This window comes from Centruroides vittatus, unplaced genomic scaffold (genome assembly GCF_030686945.1).
Source record: "Centruroides vittatus isolate TY-2023 unplaced genomic scaffold, ASM3068694v2 contig_299, whole genome shotgun sequence".
Classification (NCBI taxonomy): Eukaryota; Metazoa; Arthropoda; class Arachnida; order Scorpiones; family Buthidae; genus Centruroides; species Centruroides vittatus.
In genome coordinates, this window is record NW_027121909.1 from 1,957,314 (window position 1) to 1,975,103 (window position 17,790).

At 27.5% G+C, this 17,790-nt stretch overlaps 1 protein-coding gene across 3 annotated transcripts in view; it reads left to right on the plus strand.

Annotated features, from left to right (window-relative positions):
- Positions 1 to 17,790, plus strand: part of Atg17 (autophagy-related 17) — a 114,811-nt gene that overhangs the window by 27,217 nt on the left and 69,804 nt on the right. For all 3 annotated transcript variants that reach the window (XM_067267231.1, XM_067267230.1, XM_067267232.1), the window contains 4 exons: positions 3,942 to 4,028; positions 5,277 to 5,400; positions 11,961 to 12,017; positions 16,856 to 17,026. In XM_067267231.1, coding sequence (XP_067123332.1) covers positions 3,942 to 4,028; positions 5,277 to 5,400; positions 11,961 to 12,017; positions 16,856 to 17,026 — 439 coding nt within the window. The remainder of the gene's footprint in view (positions 1 to 3,941; positions 4,029 to 5,276; positions 5,401 to 11,960; positions 12,018 to 16,855; positions 17,027 to 17,790) is intronic.

Here is a 17,790-nt window from a genome sequence, read left to right on the forward strand (position 1 = left end):
TAAAACCAAGGTTAAGCCATAAAAATTTAAACTATACAAATAGCAAGAAATAATGATTTGTCTAATTTATTAAAAATGAGCAATAGTCTTTCATTGCAATCTGCAATGTACTGATGAAACTTTGAATTCAAAATAAAAAAAAATTTCATAATAGTAAAATTAGCATTAAATGAAATACAGTACCCATGTAAAAATTATTTATTACAATTTTTTGAAGGAAGTCACTTATTTTACTTTGTTTTACATAATTGTAAAATAAATCAAACATCTGTGAAGACTTTTCTTGAAAATGTAATGAAATAAATAAATAAAATGAAATAAAGTTTTTTCTTTTTAACTCTGCTACATTTCTGGCTTTCTTGATTTTCTTGACAGTTGAAAAATCTGCTTTTAGATCTGCTTTTCTATGTCAATGATGTTTCTTATGTATCAAATGCTTTGCTGTGTGTAGCTGTGAATAGGCACAGCAAAGCATTTAATGCGTTAGAAGCCCGTGACTTATTAATTGTGCTACTTGTACTGTAGTAAAACCTAACATTAGTGTTGGTAATGAGGTGTATCAATAGTGGGTCTATGGAAGATCACTGATGAATGTTATTAATAAAAACTTTGTCATTTCTGGAATTAGTATTATCTGAAGTTCATTTTAAGTAATTAATTTTCTGATAATTGACAGTCTACTGTAATTCCATACATATAATGAATTGCAAATCAGTTGGATTTTGACCTACCTGACATATATGATAAATATATATTTTTTCTTTTGGTTCTCATTTATAGAATTTAATTCATTTTGATTATGAATTGCACTTTCTATTGAGCCATTGAATATGAATTATGTTCCAACAACATTGGCTGAATAAATATGCTGTAAATTTTTCAATAGAATGGAAGCTAACTAGTTGCTGTGAAATAGAACAAAATGTCATTTAACCTATTCGATGTTGAAATTTTTCTCCGTTGCATGTGGCACCATATTAAATTTTTGTCAAGATTAAGCCTAATGAAAATTACATGTTTTTAAAAAATAATCATGGCTATTGTATCATCTAAAATTTTTTTTTTATTTTGCACAAACAAAATAAATATATTTACATTTTTTCTTTTTTTTGTAGATTTTGTAACTTGATACCTCTCTTAAGTCATTATTTAATCTATTCCAATAGGAGATTGTCTGAAAAATTGGTGCAGATTTTCCCACCATAAGTTTGATGATATCCATAGGTCCTACAAGTATCTTGTGTCGATACATTTTGATGTTCACTTATCTTGTTCCCGAGACAACTGTTTTCTTTATTACCCTTTTTAAATTTATACCTCTCCAGCAGGACTTGTTTTATGTAAATTTCGCATAGTCTATCAATTTTGTTAGTATGGTAAAGTTCCGATACCAATTCCTTGAAATGTAGATTATGAATTGAATGAATGAAACAATTTTGTACTACCCGGAGTTTGTTAATTATGTATAAGGATGCGGTTTCCTAAACTGATATTCCATGTCTTATTTTAGATTCCATGCATGTGTGATATAATTGCTTCAACTGTGATAAACTTAAAAAGCTTTGAATTCTTTTATTTATCCCAATGTACTTAGCTAAAGACAAGGCAATGTCATCTATTTGCTTATTCCAATGAAGATTGTCATCTATTTTTATATCTAGGTACTTTATAACATTTATTCTTTCAATTTTATTTTCATTTATTTCAATTTTTAGGTGATCAAGATTAACTTTTTTGTTTCTATTAGCAAAGCAGAGGAATTTTGTCTTGCTATTGTTAATTACTAGCCTGTTTATTTCCATATAAATATTTAATTTTTTTAGAATGTTGGTTTAAATTCTCTTGAAGAATTTGAGCTTCCGTATGAGAAAAAATTATCACTATATCATCAGCATACATGATAATGTTATCATCTGGTATATAATTAAACAGATCATTAATATATATGTTAAAAAGCAGAGGACCTAAAATGGAATCTTGAGGAATTCCCTTGTTTGGTTTAAACAAACTGGAGATAGCATGTTCAATTTTAATGTAATAATTTCTGTTTGACAGATGTGACTTTACCATTTGAAAGGAATTCCTCTTAAACCAACATTTTGCAGTTTTAAATCTAAAAGTTCTAGATCCAGGCTGTCGAATGCTTTTGAGAGGTCTATGAAGACTAAAACTACTATATTTGATTTATCTAGTTGTAACATGATTGATTGTTTTAAATGCATTAATGTGTCTTCCGTTGAAAATCCTCGTTTATAAGTGTATTGATGACATTTATAAAAGTAGAAAATCTTTTGTAGAATATTTTTTCGAAAATTTTTGTTAGAATAGAGACTATTATAATTAGATAGTAATTTTCAATATCACACTTAGATCCTTTATCTTTATATAATGGTAATACAAGGTTTTGATTTAACTTTTCTGGGAAAATACCATTTTCAAAAGATTTATTTATCAGGTACAACAATGGTTGAGCTAAGATATCTGATATATATTTTAAAATTTCAATACTTAAAAAATCAATGTCCTGAGAACTATTCTTCAAGCTCATTATAATATTATAGACTTCTGAAGGACTTGAGTTTTCCAAAAAGAAAGTATTGGATATACTGGAATTTTCTGTATGTTGCTTTAAGTTAACACTGCTGTGAACGTTGGGAATGAAACCATTCATAGATGTATAATGATCAGCAAAGATGTTACAGAGTGTGTGCTCATCATCAATAGTCTTCCCATTTTGGTTTAATTGATTTATTTTAGTTTTATCCTTTGTCTTGATTACCTCAGAAGGTAAAGTTTTAATCCTTTTTCCAGAAATCAGGAGGAGAATCAATGTTAGAAAACAAGAGTCTATAATAATTCTCCTCAGTCCAAATATTCTTCCTGATTTGTTTATTCAAAATTTTTATATCTTCTAAATACTTGTTTTGCTCTTCAGGTGCTATTAAATTTCTTTTTTTAACATTCTTAAATAATGTTTTTTTTTTGTTTTATCAATGTTAGCATATGATCCAATATAAATTTCCTCAGGAAAGCTTTTCTGCTAATTTTGTTTTTTCTTACATATTCTCTCTTCAGAAGATATTTATTAATAAAAATCAATGATAATCAATAATAATAATTATTAATAAACATCAAGTATAAATTTGTTTATTTTCCCTTTCACTTAAGTATAGAAAGTTCATCATAATACAAAGGAGGCTCTGTAAAGTCAACTTTGTTATTCATTAAATTTGATTTGTAAGGGTGCTATGCATAGTCATTTTCTACTATTTTAGTAGTGCACAAACAGATGGTATAACAAAACACTTACAAATGTCTATTTTATTATCCACTCTGTTAACTTTTCTTTTAGGTTAAATATGTAAATAGATGGATAACAAAACAGACATTAATACATCTGTTTTGTTATCCATTTCTGGTCATTTATCTACCTTTGTTTTATTAAAATTTTTTTCAAAATATGTTTTCCAAAATTTCCAAAAGGGAAACTCTTTTCCTAGGAGTACATATTGATTTTTTTTTTAAAATCTGTTTGCTTCAGTAACTTATGGATTTTTAGCTTCATTATAATGTTGTCTTGAAGACATTTTAGATGTTAAAAGGAGTTTAAATTAAATGCATGCTACCAGCAAAACTTATTTGGATTGATGTGACCGTTGAGTGTAAAGTAAAAATATTTATTATTGATGCATAATGGCCTACTCTTGATGACTGCTAATTATTGTTTTGGGCTTTATATGTAAGATGGCCTTGATTGAAAGCAGCAACTAGTAAAATCTCTACTTTAAACAAGTAAAAATTAGTTAAAAGGTGTCAGAATTGAGGAAATACAATATATATATACACACATAATTATAGAAATTCATTACAGTATCACAGTAAATAATTTTTTATGCAATTATTATAAGCATTATGTATAATTATATTTGTATTTTTTTTAGTTCCTTCAAGAATAAAGTAGCACATTTCGAATCAAATTTTCTTCAATATTTGGAATCAAGAAACTATTATGTGGAACTTTTGAAAAGGTAAATGCAAAATAATAAGTCAGATTGTTTAACTGGTACTATATTTTCATGTTGATAATGTGTGGCTTACCCGTAAAAATCTATTTGAAATTAGATGCAGCTTATGTGATGTGGTTGTTTATCAGCCAGTTTTCAATACACAATTTATTATGAAATAAGGGTGTCTGAAAAATTACTGTGCAGTGGAAAAGGTTTAAGCAAAGTTTTAATAAAAATGAAATTTTACATATGATGATATAGTTTCACCTACAGCAAATATTGAAAATTTCACCAAGAGGTTCCAAAATCCAGGAGAATGAGGTCCAGAGTCCTAGCAGGCCAAATTCCATGGGAGATTATGGAATCACAAAGTTATCTTCCAAAAAGTGTAGTCCAAAAATTAAATCTGAGAGCAAGCAGTAATGCCATCTATTGCAAAGAGGAAACATAGGATTTACAACTTATAAGATTTTGTATGTAATGCCATATATATAACTTTAATTTCATTACAATTTTCTCACTGCACAGAAACTTTTTGACACTATGTATTTAAACAGCTTTTCCTTGCTCAAAATTACAAAGAGAATGTAGAAAATATGAAAACTCTTGTGTTTGCTGCAAGTATATGTATGTGTCTGTCATTAGGATTTTTCTAATACACCAAAGGTCTATACAATAGTTAAGTTGTTTTTATTCCTCCACTGTTCATTTTCTGTATGGAAATCTGCACTTTAATTGATGTTATTAGACTCTTATATATATTTTTTTTCCTATTGAATAGAATAAGTTTTAATTCAGCAAAGCTGTTACTGGTTGATATATAAAAATTTGAATTTGTACTTTGAAAGCTGATCAGATTTCAATAATTCCAGTTTTTCTATTTCATTTATTTTATAACTATGTTTACCATGAACTACCAATTAAAGTGAAATGGAAGAAATAGGGCAAAAATGGAATGTTTGAGATGGTTTCTCTTAAAATGTATAAGTGCCATGTTTCACTAGCGTGGGTTATGTGAAGATATTACTTCAGTTTAGTAATTTTTTAAAATTTATGGTTTAAATGCTTTTATAGGTTATTTGCATGAAAATATGGTATATTATTTTGTAACTTTATTAATCCACAATTAAATTTTATTAAACACATTTTATACATTTATTATATTCTTAAAAAATAGAAACTACTTTTAATTTAAATTAATAGGAAATTTATGTAATTAAATTATGATTTTAAAATAAAAATATTCTGCATTAATTTTTACAATTTTAGTTTCAGTCATGACATTAGCACTCTATCTAAAATACCTGTCCTACCAGTTTTGCTTAGGAAGCAAGCTGAAACACATTTAGGAAGTGGTGAGGGAATTAGTTTATTACAGTGGATTAGCTCAAAAGTGAGTAGTATAAGAAATTTAAAAATAAATTTATAGCTTTAAAAATAGTAATGATTTATTTTAGTCACATATTATTTGACATTATTTTCAAATTCTGCATTTTTATCAGATTTTTACTATATGAAGAAATTCAAATTTTTGGAAAAGATAATTTAGGTGAACAAATTAGCATGCATTTTTTTTTTTGTTTTTTGTAAGTGATTGAAAATAAATACAAAATTAGAGATTTTTTTAAGTACAACTATAAATAACAATCTAAATTAATCAAATATCAAAACTGAAAAAATATTGTCCATTTGATAAAAATGCATATTCAGTAAAATTAAATTTGACTTTTTTATTTCAGTTGCATAAGATGAAGCAATATGTTAGTGACTAAAGTAATATTTTACTTTAATCATTCATTTATTCATTCTAGTCTATGTTAATCCACTCTTTACATTTTTGTCATTTTGTCATTGTTTACTGTTAGATGCTCTTTTGTTCCACATATTCAAAATTGCAATTTGTCATGCCATCTTTTTCTCAGTTTTCCTGGGCTTCTCCAAATTTTTTAACATTCAATTGTTAATCTTTTAATCCATGATTGTCTGTAAGATGCATCATATATCTAGTCCAATTCCAATAGTTTTTCATGACTTTTTTCTGTTATGTCTGTAATTCCAGTTTATTTTATTTAGGTATCAGTCTTTTTATCTAGTTTTATGATTTCATTCACGAATCTGTTTTATCCATGCAACCTTTTCATTATAATCCATGTTTTGTTGCTTTATGTGAATGATGAAACATGGTTTTAACAAATATAAACAACCAACAACAATACTTTTAAAAATTCTGAACAAACTGCTGAATTATTATCAGACTATTTTAAGGCTATTAAATAATTAGATATAAATCAATTTGAGTAGAGGTAAGCATCTCTTAATAACTTTAATAATTAGAGATAAATTAATAATTTTAATTTAGAATATTTTGGAAGAAAATAATTGAACTCGCAACATCTGCTTTCTGTGTAGAAAGTATTACCAGTTATGCTACCTGGAGCTCTGTCCAATGATGATAAGTTTTATAATGACAAACAGATGTTGAAAAAATTTTTTTAAGCAGAGAGGTATATTGTACATATTAGTCCAGGATTATTTTAGTTATATTCAATAATTGAAATTTAAGACAATACAAACCATGTTTGAGTCCTTTTTACTATTTATATTCTTTTATTCCAATTTAGGAACCACAATAGGAAAAAGGACTCAAGCATTGTTTGTATTGTCTTAAATTTCATTATTGAATATAACTAAAATAATCTTGGGCTAATATGTACAATTATGTAAATACTTTATGTGCTGCCTGAAAATCTGCCAGAGGATACTCAGCTTAAATGCAATTATATAACATGGATGCTGTTGTGAAGGTCTTTTAATGATTTTTAATGTTTGTAGACATCATAGCCTACATAAACAGGTCGATATTGAGATCATTTTTAATTGTGTGTAAATCATTTGATTGTATTTTGTTTGTTATTTTTAGAAGTTTTACTTCAAGTCACCTGTTGTTTGTGGTTCTGGATTGGAATAAAAGTATATAAATAGGAAAAAGGACTGAAATATTGTTTGTATTGTCTTAAATTTCATTATTGAATATAAGAGAGGTATATTACTCTTAAAACTGAGTTTATTATTATTAAATATTTGCCATTCTGCTATTATTTTTTGATGACATATCCATATCTAATTTACAGTGATTTATAATTTGTTCTCCCAATTTTTTATGACTTGATTTCTTCTATTTTTTGCTGGTTCATAGTTAATTGATATGTAATTCAGTGTATTTTTATTAAACAATATTATGTTTTATTTATATTTATTTTAAGACCTATCTTTTCAGTTTCTTTGTTTGTTTATATGATCTCATTTAATTCTTTTGATTCTTTGAAATCAAACTAACATTATTACATATGAGAGAGTTATATGTAATAATGTTAAAGTAACAAGGATGAACCAGATTAGAATGAACATTTAAATTGGGATAGTAAAGGTGATAGACTTGGCTGGGAAAATTCAGGAGACAAGATTGAGATAGTTCAGGCACATTATGAGGAAAGAAAGAAAACTATATGTAAAGGAAGAGTATGGCAGTGGAAATTGATGGGAAACAGAGAAAAAGAAGAGTATTAGAGAAAAGAGATTGAAGGAAAAATAAATAAAAGACCAAATAGTTTTGAGGAAGGTTATTAAAACCATCAATGCTATTTTAAAAATATATTAAGCTCATTGAAAAAGTCTTTACAATCAAAATAATGTCATCTTCAAATTGAATTTATTTAGATAAATTTCATATATAGTTATTTTATTATAAATTCTTGTCCAGTAGTTCTTGGTAAACACTTATGTGGCTGCATATGCAGCAATAGAAAATCACTCATGTATGAAAACATAATGACAATCTCTTACAGCAAAATTCACATTCTTTCATGTTTAGGATTTTATGTCCTAAATGAACTTCAATTGAAAAGTTTCCAAAAGTAGATATTTTGATAATGATACTTAATGAAAAGTTACAAAATCAGTTTCTTGATGGTTGCATTTTAGAACTTTTATTCTTGACTTATTGATAATAGAAAGGATGAAGTAAAATCTTTGTTCTTTGTACAATTTTCATTATAACTTCAATTTTACATGCAAGTTAATTTATTAATGTAAAAATTTTAAAAAAATTCATAAATTTGGAAAATATAAAAATGAATAGAAGCAAAACAATTAGATTTAATTGAACTTGGATAAAATGTCTGTTGGAGGAATTAGAAGTGATATTAATAATCACAAATTAATTGAATTGAATTACTATAACTATTAACTAAATAAGAACATATAGCAAATCATTTATAATGTCATAGTTTGGTGGGTTTATCAGCTTTTCTTAGTGATAAAAATAAAATTTAGTGGTAAAAATATAATTTACTTTTTATTTTTAGGAACTTTTATTCTTAGTGATAAAAATAAAATTTATTTTTTATTTTTACCACTAAGAATAAAAGTTCCTTTGTCACAGTTGAACACTATATTTAGTTGTAATGTTTTGGGTATTTAGTGCTTCAGATGGTTATATGATTGCACTAAACAGGAAAAATGAATGCTAAATCTGAATGCAAGAGTGAGCCAGAACAAATTGAGATTGATGTTTTCCAAGGGTGAATTCACTGGGCTTGCTTAGCATGCACTGCTTGCTTAAGAGAAAGTTTTGACTGTCAATATCTTTTTTATATGAGAACAAATATGCCAATAATAATTTATTCTAACGTTTAAACTTTTTTATCATTTGTGTTTCCTTTTACATTGGCAGCTAGCTGTTTTAAGTCAGTGCGATGCTTGCAGGCACTCAATTGCTTGCTCATATGGAGGTTTTCTACAGCAAACAAGTGTGTGTGCATGACGTCATTTGAAGCATTTAACATGGCCAGATTGTATGGAAAGCTTGTGGTACCCCGTCAGCATACATGTATTGTGTACAAGGGCAGATTTACATAGGGTCTAATAGGGCTAAAGCCCTGGGCCTCCAGTGTCAAGGGCCCATAAAAATTGAATTATTATCATAAATTTTTAATACTTTATCATTATAATATATTTCATGTGTAGATAAAATGGGCTTTATAATAGTCCATACTTTTTTATTCACACCAAATAACAATTTTGCCTATTGTTTACTGCTAGAGATAGGCCTATTATTATCAGGTCAGTTCATAAGTTCATGTGTATTTTTATGACCTTGAGAAAGATCTTGTTTTGCTGTTAAAAATGTCAGTCTAATGTGATAATTTCTACACTGAAGTGTTAAATTGGATCTCATTCATATAATACTGTTCAGAATTGTGAACATTTCTGTTGTTTATTTTCGTTAAAATGGAAGTAACCGATGAATATAAAAGACATGTTTTATGCTTTTTATTTTTAAGTGGTGAGAATGCTACAAATGCAGCCAAAAAAATAAATACTGTACATAATCAAATTGTAATTAGTGCAAGGACTGCACAGAAGTGGTTTGAAAGATTTAGAAACAATGATTTTAGTGTGGAGGATAAGGCTCGTACTGGAAGACCCGTCGACTTTGACGACGATGCTCTCTCTGCACTAGTCGAAGCAGAACCATCTTTAACAGTTGATGAAATTGTGGAACGTTTAAATTCATCCCACGGAATTGTTCATAGACACCTACAACAAATCGGAAAAGTTTCAAAGCTAGGAAAATGGATACCACACGAACTGCCAATAGCTAACTGACAACAACATGTAAACATTTGCATGTCTCTTTTATCCCGTATTGCTTTAGAACCTTTTCTTGGTAGGCTGGTTACTGGAGACGAAAAATGGATCCTCTGTAATAATGTGACGAGAAAAAGATCATGGATGGATTGTGACAAGCAGCCAAAATCGACTGCAAAAGGTGGGTTGCATCCAAAAAAAAAATTCTTTTGTCTGTTTGGTGGGATATGTCAGGTGTAATTCACTTTGAGCTGTTAGAACCTAATCAAACAATTACAGCTCAAATGTATTGTGAGCAATTAGAGCATTTAAATGAAAAATTGAAAAAAAATCAACCGTCATTAGTGAACAGAAAGCAGGTTCTCTCGCAGCATAACAATGCCAGACCACACGCTGCAAAAATAACTGTACAGAAACTCGAAAGCTACAACTGGGAAATTTTACCTCATCCACCATATTCGACAGATATTGCTCCCAGTGATTATCATCTTTTTCGCAGTTTGCAGAATTTTTTAAAAGGGAAAACTTTTGAGGATGAGAACAATGTAAAAAAGGCTATTTCTGAATATTTTGATTCAAAACCGAAATCATTTTACGAAGATGGGATTAAAAAGCCACCATAAAGATGGCAAAAAATTGTACAAAATAATGGTGAATACATTATAGATTGAAATAAAATTTAATTAAAATTTTTTGCTGCTTTTTTTTGTAGATAAAAATACGCATGAACTTATGGACTGACCTGATAATATTATAACTTTCAGCATGCCCAAAAATTTTGATCAGAATTCCCCCTCATGTGAGGAAATTTTGATCAGGACTACTTCAAATGATAATCATTCTGGAGTAAATGAACTGTGGTCTTTTTCAGTTTTTCCATAAATGAACTGGCTTCTCTTAGTGTTCACAGGGCAGAAAAAATTTTTAAAAAACCACAAATAAATTGGCGTAATCAATAGAACTGCTATTGCTTCTGCCTGTCCTTGAAGATACATAGTAACCTATCCTTTGAGATGTTCATCAGAATTAATTCTGATGGTTTGACCACTGCTATTATGGATGAGGAATGCATTCCTGTAACTTCATCTTTAGTGCTGAAATAGGAGAAAGTCATTGTGTTAAATCTGGGCTGTGTGATGAATATGGGAGAAATGTGATGTTTTTGACAAAAACTCTAACTATTTTAGCAACATGAATTGAAAATGTACATTAGTGCAGAAGTTGGGAAGTTTTCTATGGATGTTATTCAACACTGTTGGATAATACTATCTAATGATTTAATGTGATGTCACAACATATTGGTACATTGTTCCCTAACAACCAAAGATGTTGATGATTATTGCTTTATAAGCTGACACAGTAAGTTTTCTTTTTTTTAGAATGGGAGATGGTAGTGATCTGTTTGCACTAGTGACAACTGTAAAATTGCATCATGTAGATTGGTTGCCAAACGTTGCAGCTTTTGACAAACTTTCATCTGAATGTGCTTCTGTTCAGGCATCAAAAGCCAAAGAACCCATCCAGAACAAATACGTTTCTTAAGTTTCTAATCATACAAAATTATATGAACATTACTTCATAACATTCAACATATCAACATAAGTTCATTGATTGTGACTGCAGTATTTTTGGATGATCTGTTTTTCTTTGTCTCAGTCATCAGTGTTTAACTTTGATCAGTACTCATACAGGAGTTTCTACATTTTTCTGCTTTGTAGTTGATTCTTAGTTTTTGGAAATAACTTGAATCATTTGAAATGCTGCAGATTGTGAAAGAGCTAAAATTTATAAGGTTCAGTATCTAATATCAACAGAAAAGCTTACATTGCATATTTGAACATTGAACTGCATGTACTGTGCATAAGATACTAACAACTAATAAATTTACATGTTGTATGACTTTGAATATGCAATGTAAGCCTTCCATTACTATTGGATACCAAACATTTGGTGTTATGGAAAATAGTTAAGACTTTGGCCTCTATTCTTACATGTTTACATCATGCTTAAATTTTATTTTTGCTCATTCAAAATTATTTAAAGTTGTCATTTTTGATGAAAATTGTATATTATAGTACATGAAACAACATTTTAAAACATAAGACATTTAAATGAAATATGATAAAGATAAATATTTATAGATTTTAATCATATTTTTCAATAGTTTATTATTATTTTACTTACATAGAGAAAATAACTATATATATATGTGTGTGAATTTAGCAGATAATTTTCTTTTTTATAATTCTATTATTATTAAGAGATTAAAATATGTACTTATAAAATGTTTAAATATTTTTGCAGGATAACCAGAGCAGTTTGGAACAAATAACTGATCATTGTATAAATGGATTGAATAAGGTATATTTATTTTTTTTGTGTAATTAAAAAATATTGAATCAAAAGTAAAGTAAATTTATTTATAAAAAGTAATAAAGTAAAGCATTATTCCTATCATAGTTTGATAAATTTAAATGTTTTTTTGTTAGTTGATTGTCAAGATCACACTAAATACAGTCAAGATCAATTATCTTGATTTCATTTTCTAGTTAAATTTCACTTTCCATTGATGAATATCTACTGCAGTTTTTTAAAACAATTTTTACATGTTCAGTTTTTTATTTTGTACACTTTTTATTAACTTACTCTGATTTTTAGTTTGTCTATCTAGATAAAATCTTGTAACTCAATTTCACCCACTTCTCAATTTCTGATCTATTTGAAACTTTGCATACATATTCCTGGTTACAGTATATATTTTTTTAGAGTTTGCAAACAATTTTAGCAAAAAATCAATGAAATCTCATAAAGCTTAATGTAAATTAAATTAAATGCTAAACCAAAAAATCTTTTAGTAATTCAGCATTACATATAAAACTAAAAAAGTAGAAAATAAAAAATATATTTAAAAAATTTTAAAGAAATGTTTTTTATTCACATAAATGCACTAAAAAAGTAAAAACAAATTTTTTTCAGCATTCACAGTATTCTTGGTATTATGTGACCAAAAATAAAAGCATGAGGCAATCATGTTTAGAAATATTCTTAGTTATACTTTCTAACAATTTTTATGGCTTTCCCATGATCAACCCTCATACTTTTATTTTTGATCACATAATACCAAAAATACTGTGAAAGTTGAAAAAAAAAATTTATTTTTTACCTTTTAGTGCATTTATGTGAATAAAAAAGCATTTTTTTTTAAATTTTTAAAAATATTTTTAATAAAAGTCAGTGAATTACTCTCAAATTTATAAAACAATGTTAATATAATAGAGAGTAAAATGTTCTAGTCAAAGATGAAATTATGAATAAATGGAAAAATTCAAAGGTGTGATGCAGATGACACATTCTTAAACAATAAATAATGCATTAATAGCTTATTAAATAAGTGAAGATGTTCTTAAACATTATTAGTAAGTTTGTGATTTATTATAAGAAATGTTAAAAGGAGGAGATTTATATTGGAAATCAATGCAAAATTTTTGCATATTTTCTTGATTCTTGCATAAAAATAGATCCATTTTTTTGTTTATCATCATAAATTTGTTTACAGATTAATACTGAATATGTCAATTTTGAAATGAAACTAAATTAAATATTATATAAATATTAAAATTATTTTGAAATTATTTCTATTGAAATTCAGTTGTTTTTACTGCAATCATTTGTATCATTATAATAAAGCAATGTTTTTCTAACCTTTGGGAATATAACATTCTTTTATGTGATCACGTGGGAGTTTGATTGAACAGATGCAATCTCAAATAGACTATACAGAGGGTAATTTGCTAATTGTGATTCAAATTCATGATCAGATATTTTTCATTCTACTTGTCAAATGTAAATAAATTTTGAAGACTGGTAAATTTCACTTTTCTTTGCATTCTGAGAATGTTTGAGTTTGATTGTTTAAAAAGGGAGACAGACAGCTGTTGTGAGCGAAGTTGACCTGTACATTAAGCTTCTTTCCAAAGAAGGTCTTCCATCCTGCACTGTTGTAAAAGCTGTCAAGAAGAATGGAATTGAAGTTCCCAGTCTACAGTTATCAGGAGTTCTTGGTAACAAAATGAAAAAGCAATAAGTGAGTTACACCCAGTATTTCCAAGAGCTCACAAATCTTGGAGTAAGGATAAGATAAGGAAAGTTAAGAAAATGATTAGAAAAAAAAATCTACTTAGCCAGAGGACAATAGCAAAACGTCTGGGTATATCTCAGTTCACAGTTAACACCATTATACATGAAGATCTGCAAGCAGCTACCAAGGAAAATGCCTCACATCTGTGCACAAGCAGAACTGAAAGACTAATGCAAAGAAGCTCTATGAGAGGCATCTGGCTGGAGGAAAAAGCGAGTACATGGTCACCCTAGATGAAGTGTGTATATACCTTGATTACTGCAATAAAACTCGAAAAATTCTGTATTTGCAGCCTGGACAGGAAGTGCCAGAAGAATGGCTTGTCAAATGTCATGAAAGATGGCCTGAAGGATTTATGATTGTTGGAGGAATGATGAGCTGGGGAACACTTACTCTTATCAGTGTGTCAAAAACTGTGAAAGTTAATGCTAATTACTATATGGAGAACATTTTGAAACCATAATTGAAACGTGAGATTCCAAATCTGCATCCTGGAGAAGAAGCCAAAGTGAGTCTTCACCATGACAAAGCATCTGGTCACACAGCTAGCTATATAATTGCTTATCTCCAGAAATTGAAGGCCAGTGGTGGACCAAACTACATTCCTGCAGAGGACATACCCACCAAAGCACCTGACATCAGCTCTAAGGATTTCTTTGGATTTGGCTTTCTGAAGCAATGTGATTTCTTTGTAAGTCTACTACATTAGATGGTCATTGGAAAGTAATTCAACAGGAGTAGTCATCGGTATTGGTTGAAACTTGCAAGAAGGTCTTCAAATTGTGGAATCGTCTGTGACACTGTGAGCCAATAAGATGGAGAACACGTCCAGCAGATAAAGACAATTCATTGACGCTGCTTCATGAAAGGAACTAAGCAAAAAAGTGAGTCACAATTAGCAGATTACCCTCTGTATTGTATATTTTCTGAATTTTTCATTTAGACAGTTAATCAATTGCAAAAAGTTTTTTTAATCAGAAAAAGAATTTTAAATATCCTTTATACTTTAAAGTTTTTAAAATCAATATTTTAGTTTGAGTAAATGAATACAAATTGTTTTTATAAATTAGTGAAATAATTTACATATAATTTAAAATGTGAAGAATTATTAAGTATTATTTGGTTAATATTGCATTGATGTATTATAAATTATAAGTTGAATTACATTTTTAATATAAGAAGATATTTATAAAAAAAGATGTATAGATAGTTGAATATGTTCATTGAAATTTACATAAATGCAAGACATTTCATTATATAAGTAAAGATTTTAATGCTGATAAATGATTTTTTTAGATTTTTCCAAGTGCATAATTATGTAAATTTAGGGAAATTAAGTTAATTTAATTTTTAGGTCAAAATAGATTTGATATTTTGTTTTAATTATCATATTATCATATATATATATATATATTTGGTTCTGGGTTTGTGCCTGACTAATAGGCTGGCTATGAGGAGTTCTGGATTTTCTTTATATGTTTAACATCTAAATAGAGACCAGTTTCACATTAAAGTCTTCCCAGGAGGCAATTTATCCTTGGCAGATTGCTCTTAATATTTCCATTATGGATTCAGACAAGCCTGTATTAGACCAACTAGCTGGTGAAGCCAATGAGACCAGACCTATCACTTATGAAAATTTATGGGGGTCTTATTCTGCCTTAAACACAGTCATCCTTGTGTTTTAATATCTCAGTTTTCTGACTGTCAATCAGATTTTCTAAAAGTATTGTGTAAAATGGTTTATAAAAACAGTTGATTATAATATAATTTACATAATCTTTGTTTTGAAGATTTTATAATTGAAATTTAGATCAGACAGCTATCTGTGAAGTTTATAATTCAATATTCAGGTTTATTTAACATTAAATTGCTTAAACATAATGTTAATTTTTATTTTTAGTCTAAGGCTTTTTAGACATTTATATTCAACCGTACTTAAAGAAATGTCTAAAAATCTGTTTTGAAAAAAATGCAGATTTTCAAATAGTTTAGTTAACACACATTTGTATTTTTGTGAAGCAAAAATAAATTGAGATGAGATTTCTCAACTGAGAAAATTAAATTTGAAACACAAAAATATATGATGCAACTTATTTTTAATATATAAGCAGTTCCTTTGTTTTATTTTTATTGTAAGTAAATGAGAAAAACTCTCATAATTATTCCTGGAATAAATGAAAGAATAAATTCTATTTTTTTTTTTTAACATTATTGTACACAACAGGGATAGAGGGAGGAAAGAGATACAAAGTGGCTGAAAAATTGTACATGTAATTATTGGATGGTTTTAATTCTTTTGCTTTTTTCATATAAAAAAAGCAACAACAAAACTATTTAAAATATGAAAAAGATTGTATAAATTGAAAAATAAAAATCAATTTTACAATATATCTTTTTGATTTTTTTATGAATTTAATATTTCTTTATACTTCATTTTCCAAAAAACAATTGCCATGGTAAGAAAAATAATTTTTAATTTGCATAATATGCATCAACAAAGCAAGAGTCTGAAGGTGATGAGTAAAAATAGGTGTTTTCTTTTTTAAACATTTGTTTTTAACATTATAAAAATTACCTTGACTCAAACTTTTAAGAGTTGACTTTTTGGACTAACCAAGTCAATTTGACTCTGATTTTGTAGCCAAGAGCAATCTCAGCATTTATATAAAATTGTTTATAAACATTATACTTTATCATGAATAAAAGTAATAATGAGTAATACTTAGGTAGGAAAATATTTTATATTAAATAGTATAAATAAGAAGATATATTTATATGAATCTTTTGATGGAAAAAATATTTCTTATAACTGTCTTAAATTCAAATTGTTGTTAATAAATATATCAATCTTTTGATTACATAGCTTAAAATAAATGTTGTAGGTTTTCAGCTTATCAGTATTCCATTTTGATTAACTCTAGAGAGTTAATAAAAAAAAATTTTTTTTATTAGAATGAGAATAATAGATCTAATGTATTAAAATATATGATGAAATACATATGTAAAGATTTGGAGTTTTATGAATTTTAGAAATTTACTTTAAAATTTTTAAATTTAGATTGATAAGAATACATTTGACAACTTGCATGTGGACATACAGAAAGCTCTTGAGGCAGTAGATAACTCTCAAATGAAAGAAGTTAAAGGTTTAGGAGAACGTCTCATGGGTTTGGAAACATTAATGTGTTCAGCAAAACGTCATGAAACTGAACAAGGAGATTTAGCTCAGGTAATTTTTTACATAAATTATTTCAGATATTCAGTTTATCTTATAAACTTTCTTATTTGTTATTTTATTTACTGTAAAGATAATTTCAAAACAAACTGATTTTTAATATAACTCCAACTAAATAAATGGAAAATGCTTAAATATGCTTAAATATCAAAGCACTGTCATGAACTGTTAAATATATAAATATCTAATTCATACAAACATTTTTATTTGCTCAATGAATATTCATTAGGCAAATAAAAACTGCCTGAGAACAGTACATATATTAAGAAGAGAATATATTTAAAAATGTGTAACTAGATATTTGAGCATTTTTTACACATTTGTAAATTTATTGATTTTTCTTTAATAGATATTTAAAACAAAAAAATATGACTAAATAAAACAAATTTTCAAATAAAAGAATGTGAAGTCATTTGAATTCAAATTTTAAAACATTTCATATTATGTTTTTCACTTTTAAGAATTTTTTTAAAATCCACTTTGAATTTTAAAAAATTTACTTCCTAGTCACTAATTTCTTGACTCTTGTCACTTTTTTCTTTAATATAAGTCTGTTCCAATCCTGTGATTGTAAATTGCAGGTAGTAAATTAAAACATTCTGTGAGTTCCATTACTGATGTGGATCTCAGCAATGCAGAGTAAAGTAGTACATACAGTACATAGTACATACAGTAGACCTTTGTTATTCCACAAAAGATGCAATTAGAAAAGTTAGAAAGAAGGGTGTAACTGACAGAGATATTAGAATTTTGAAATG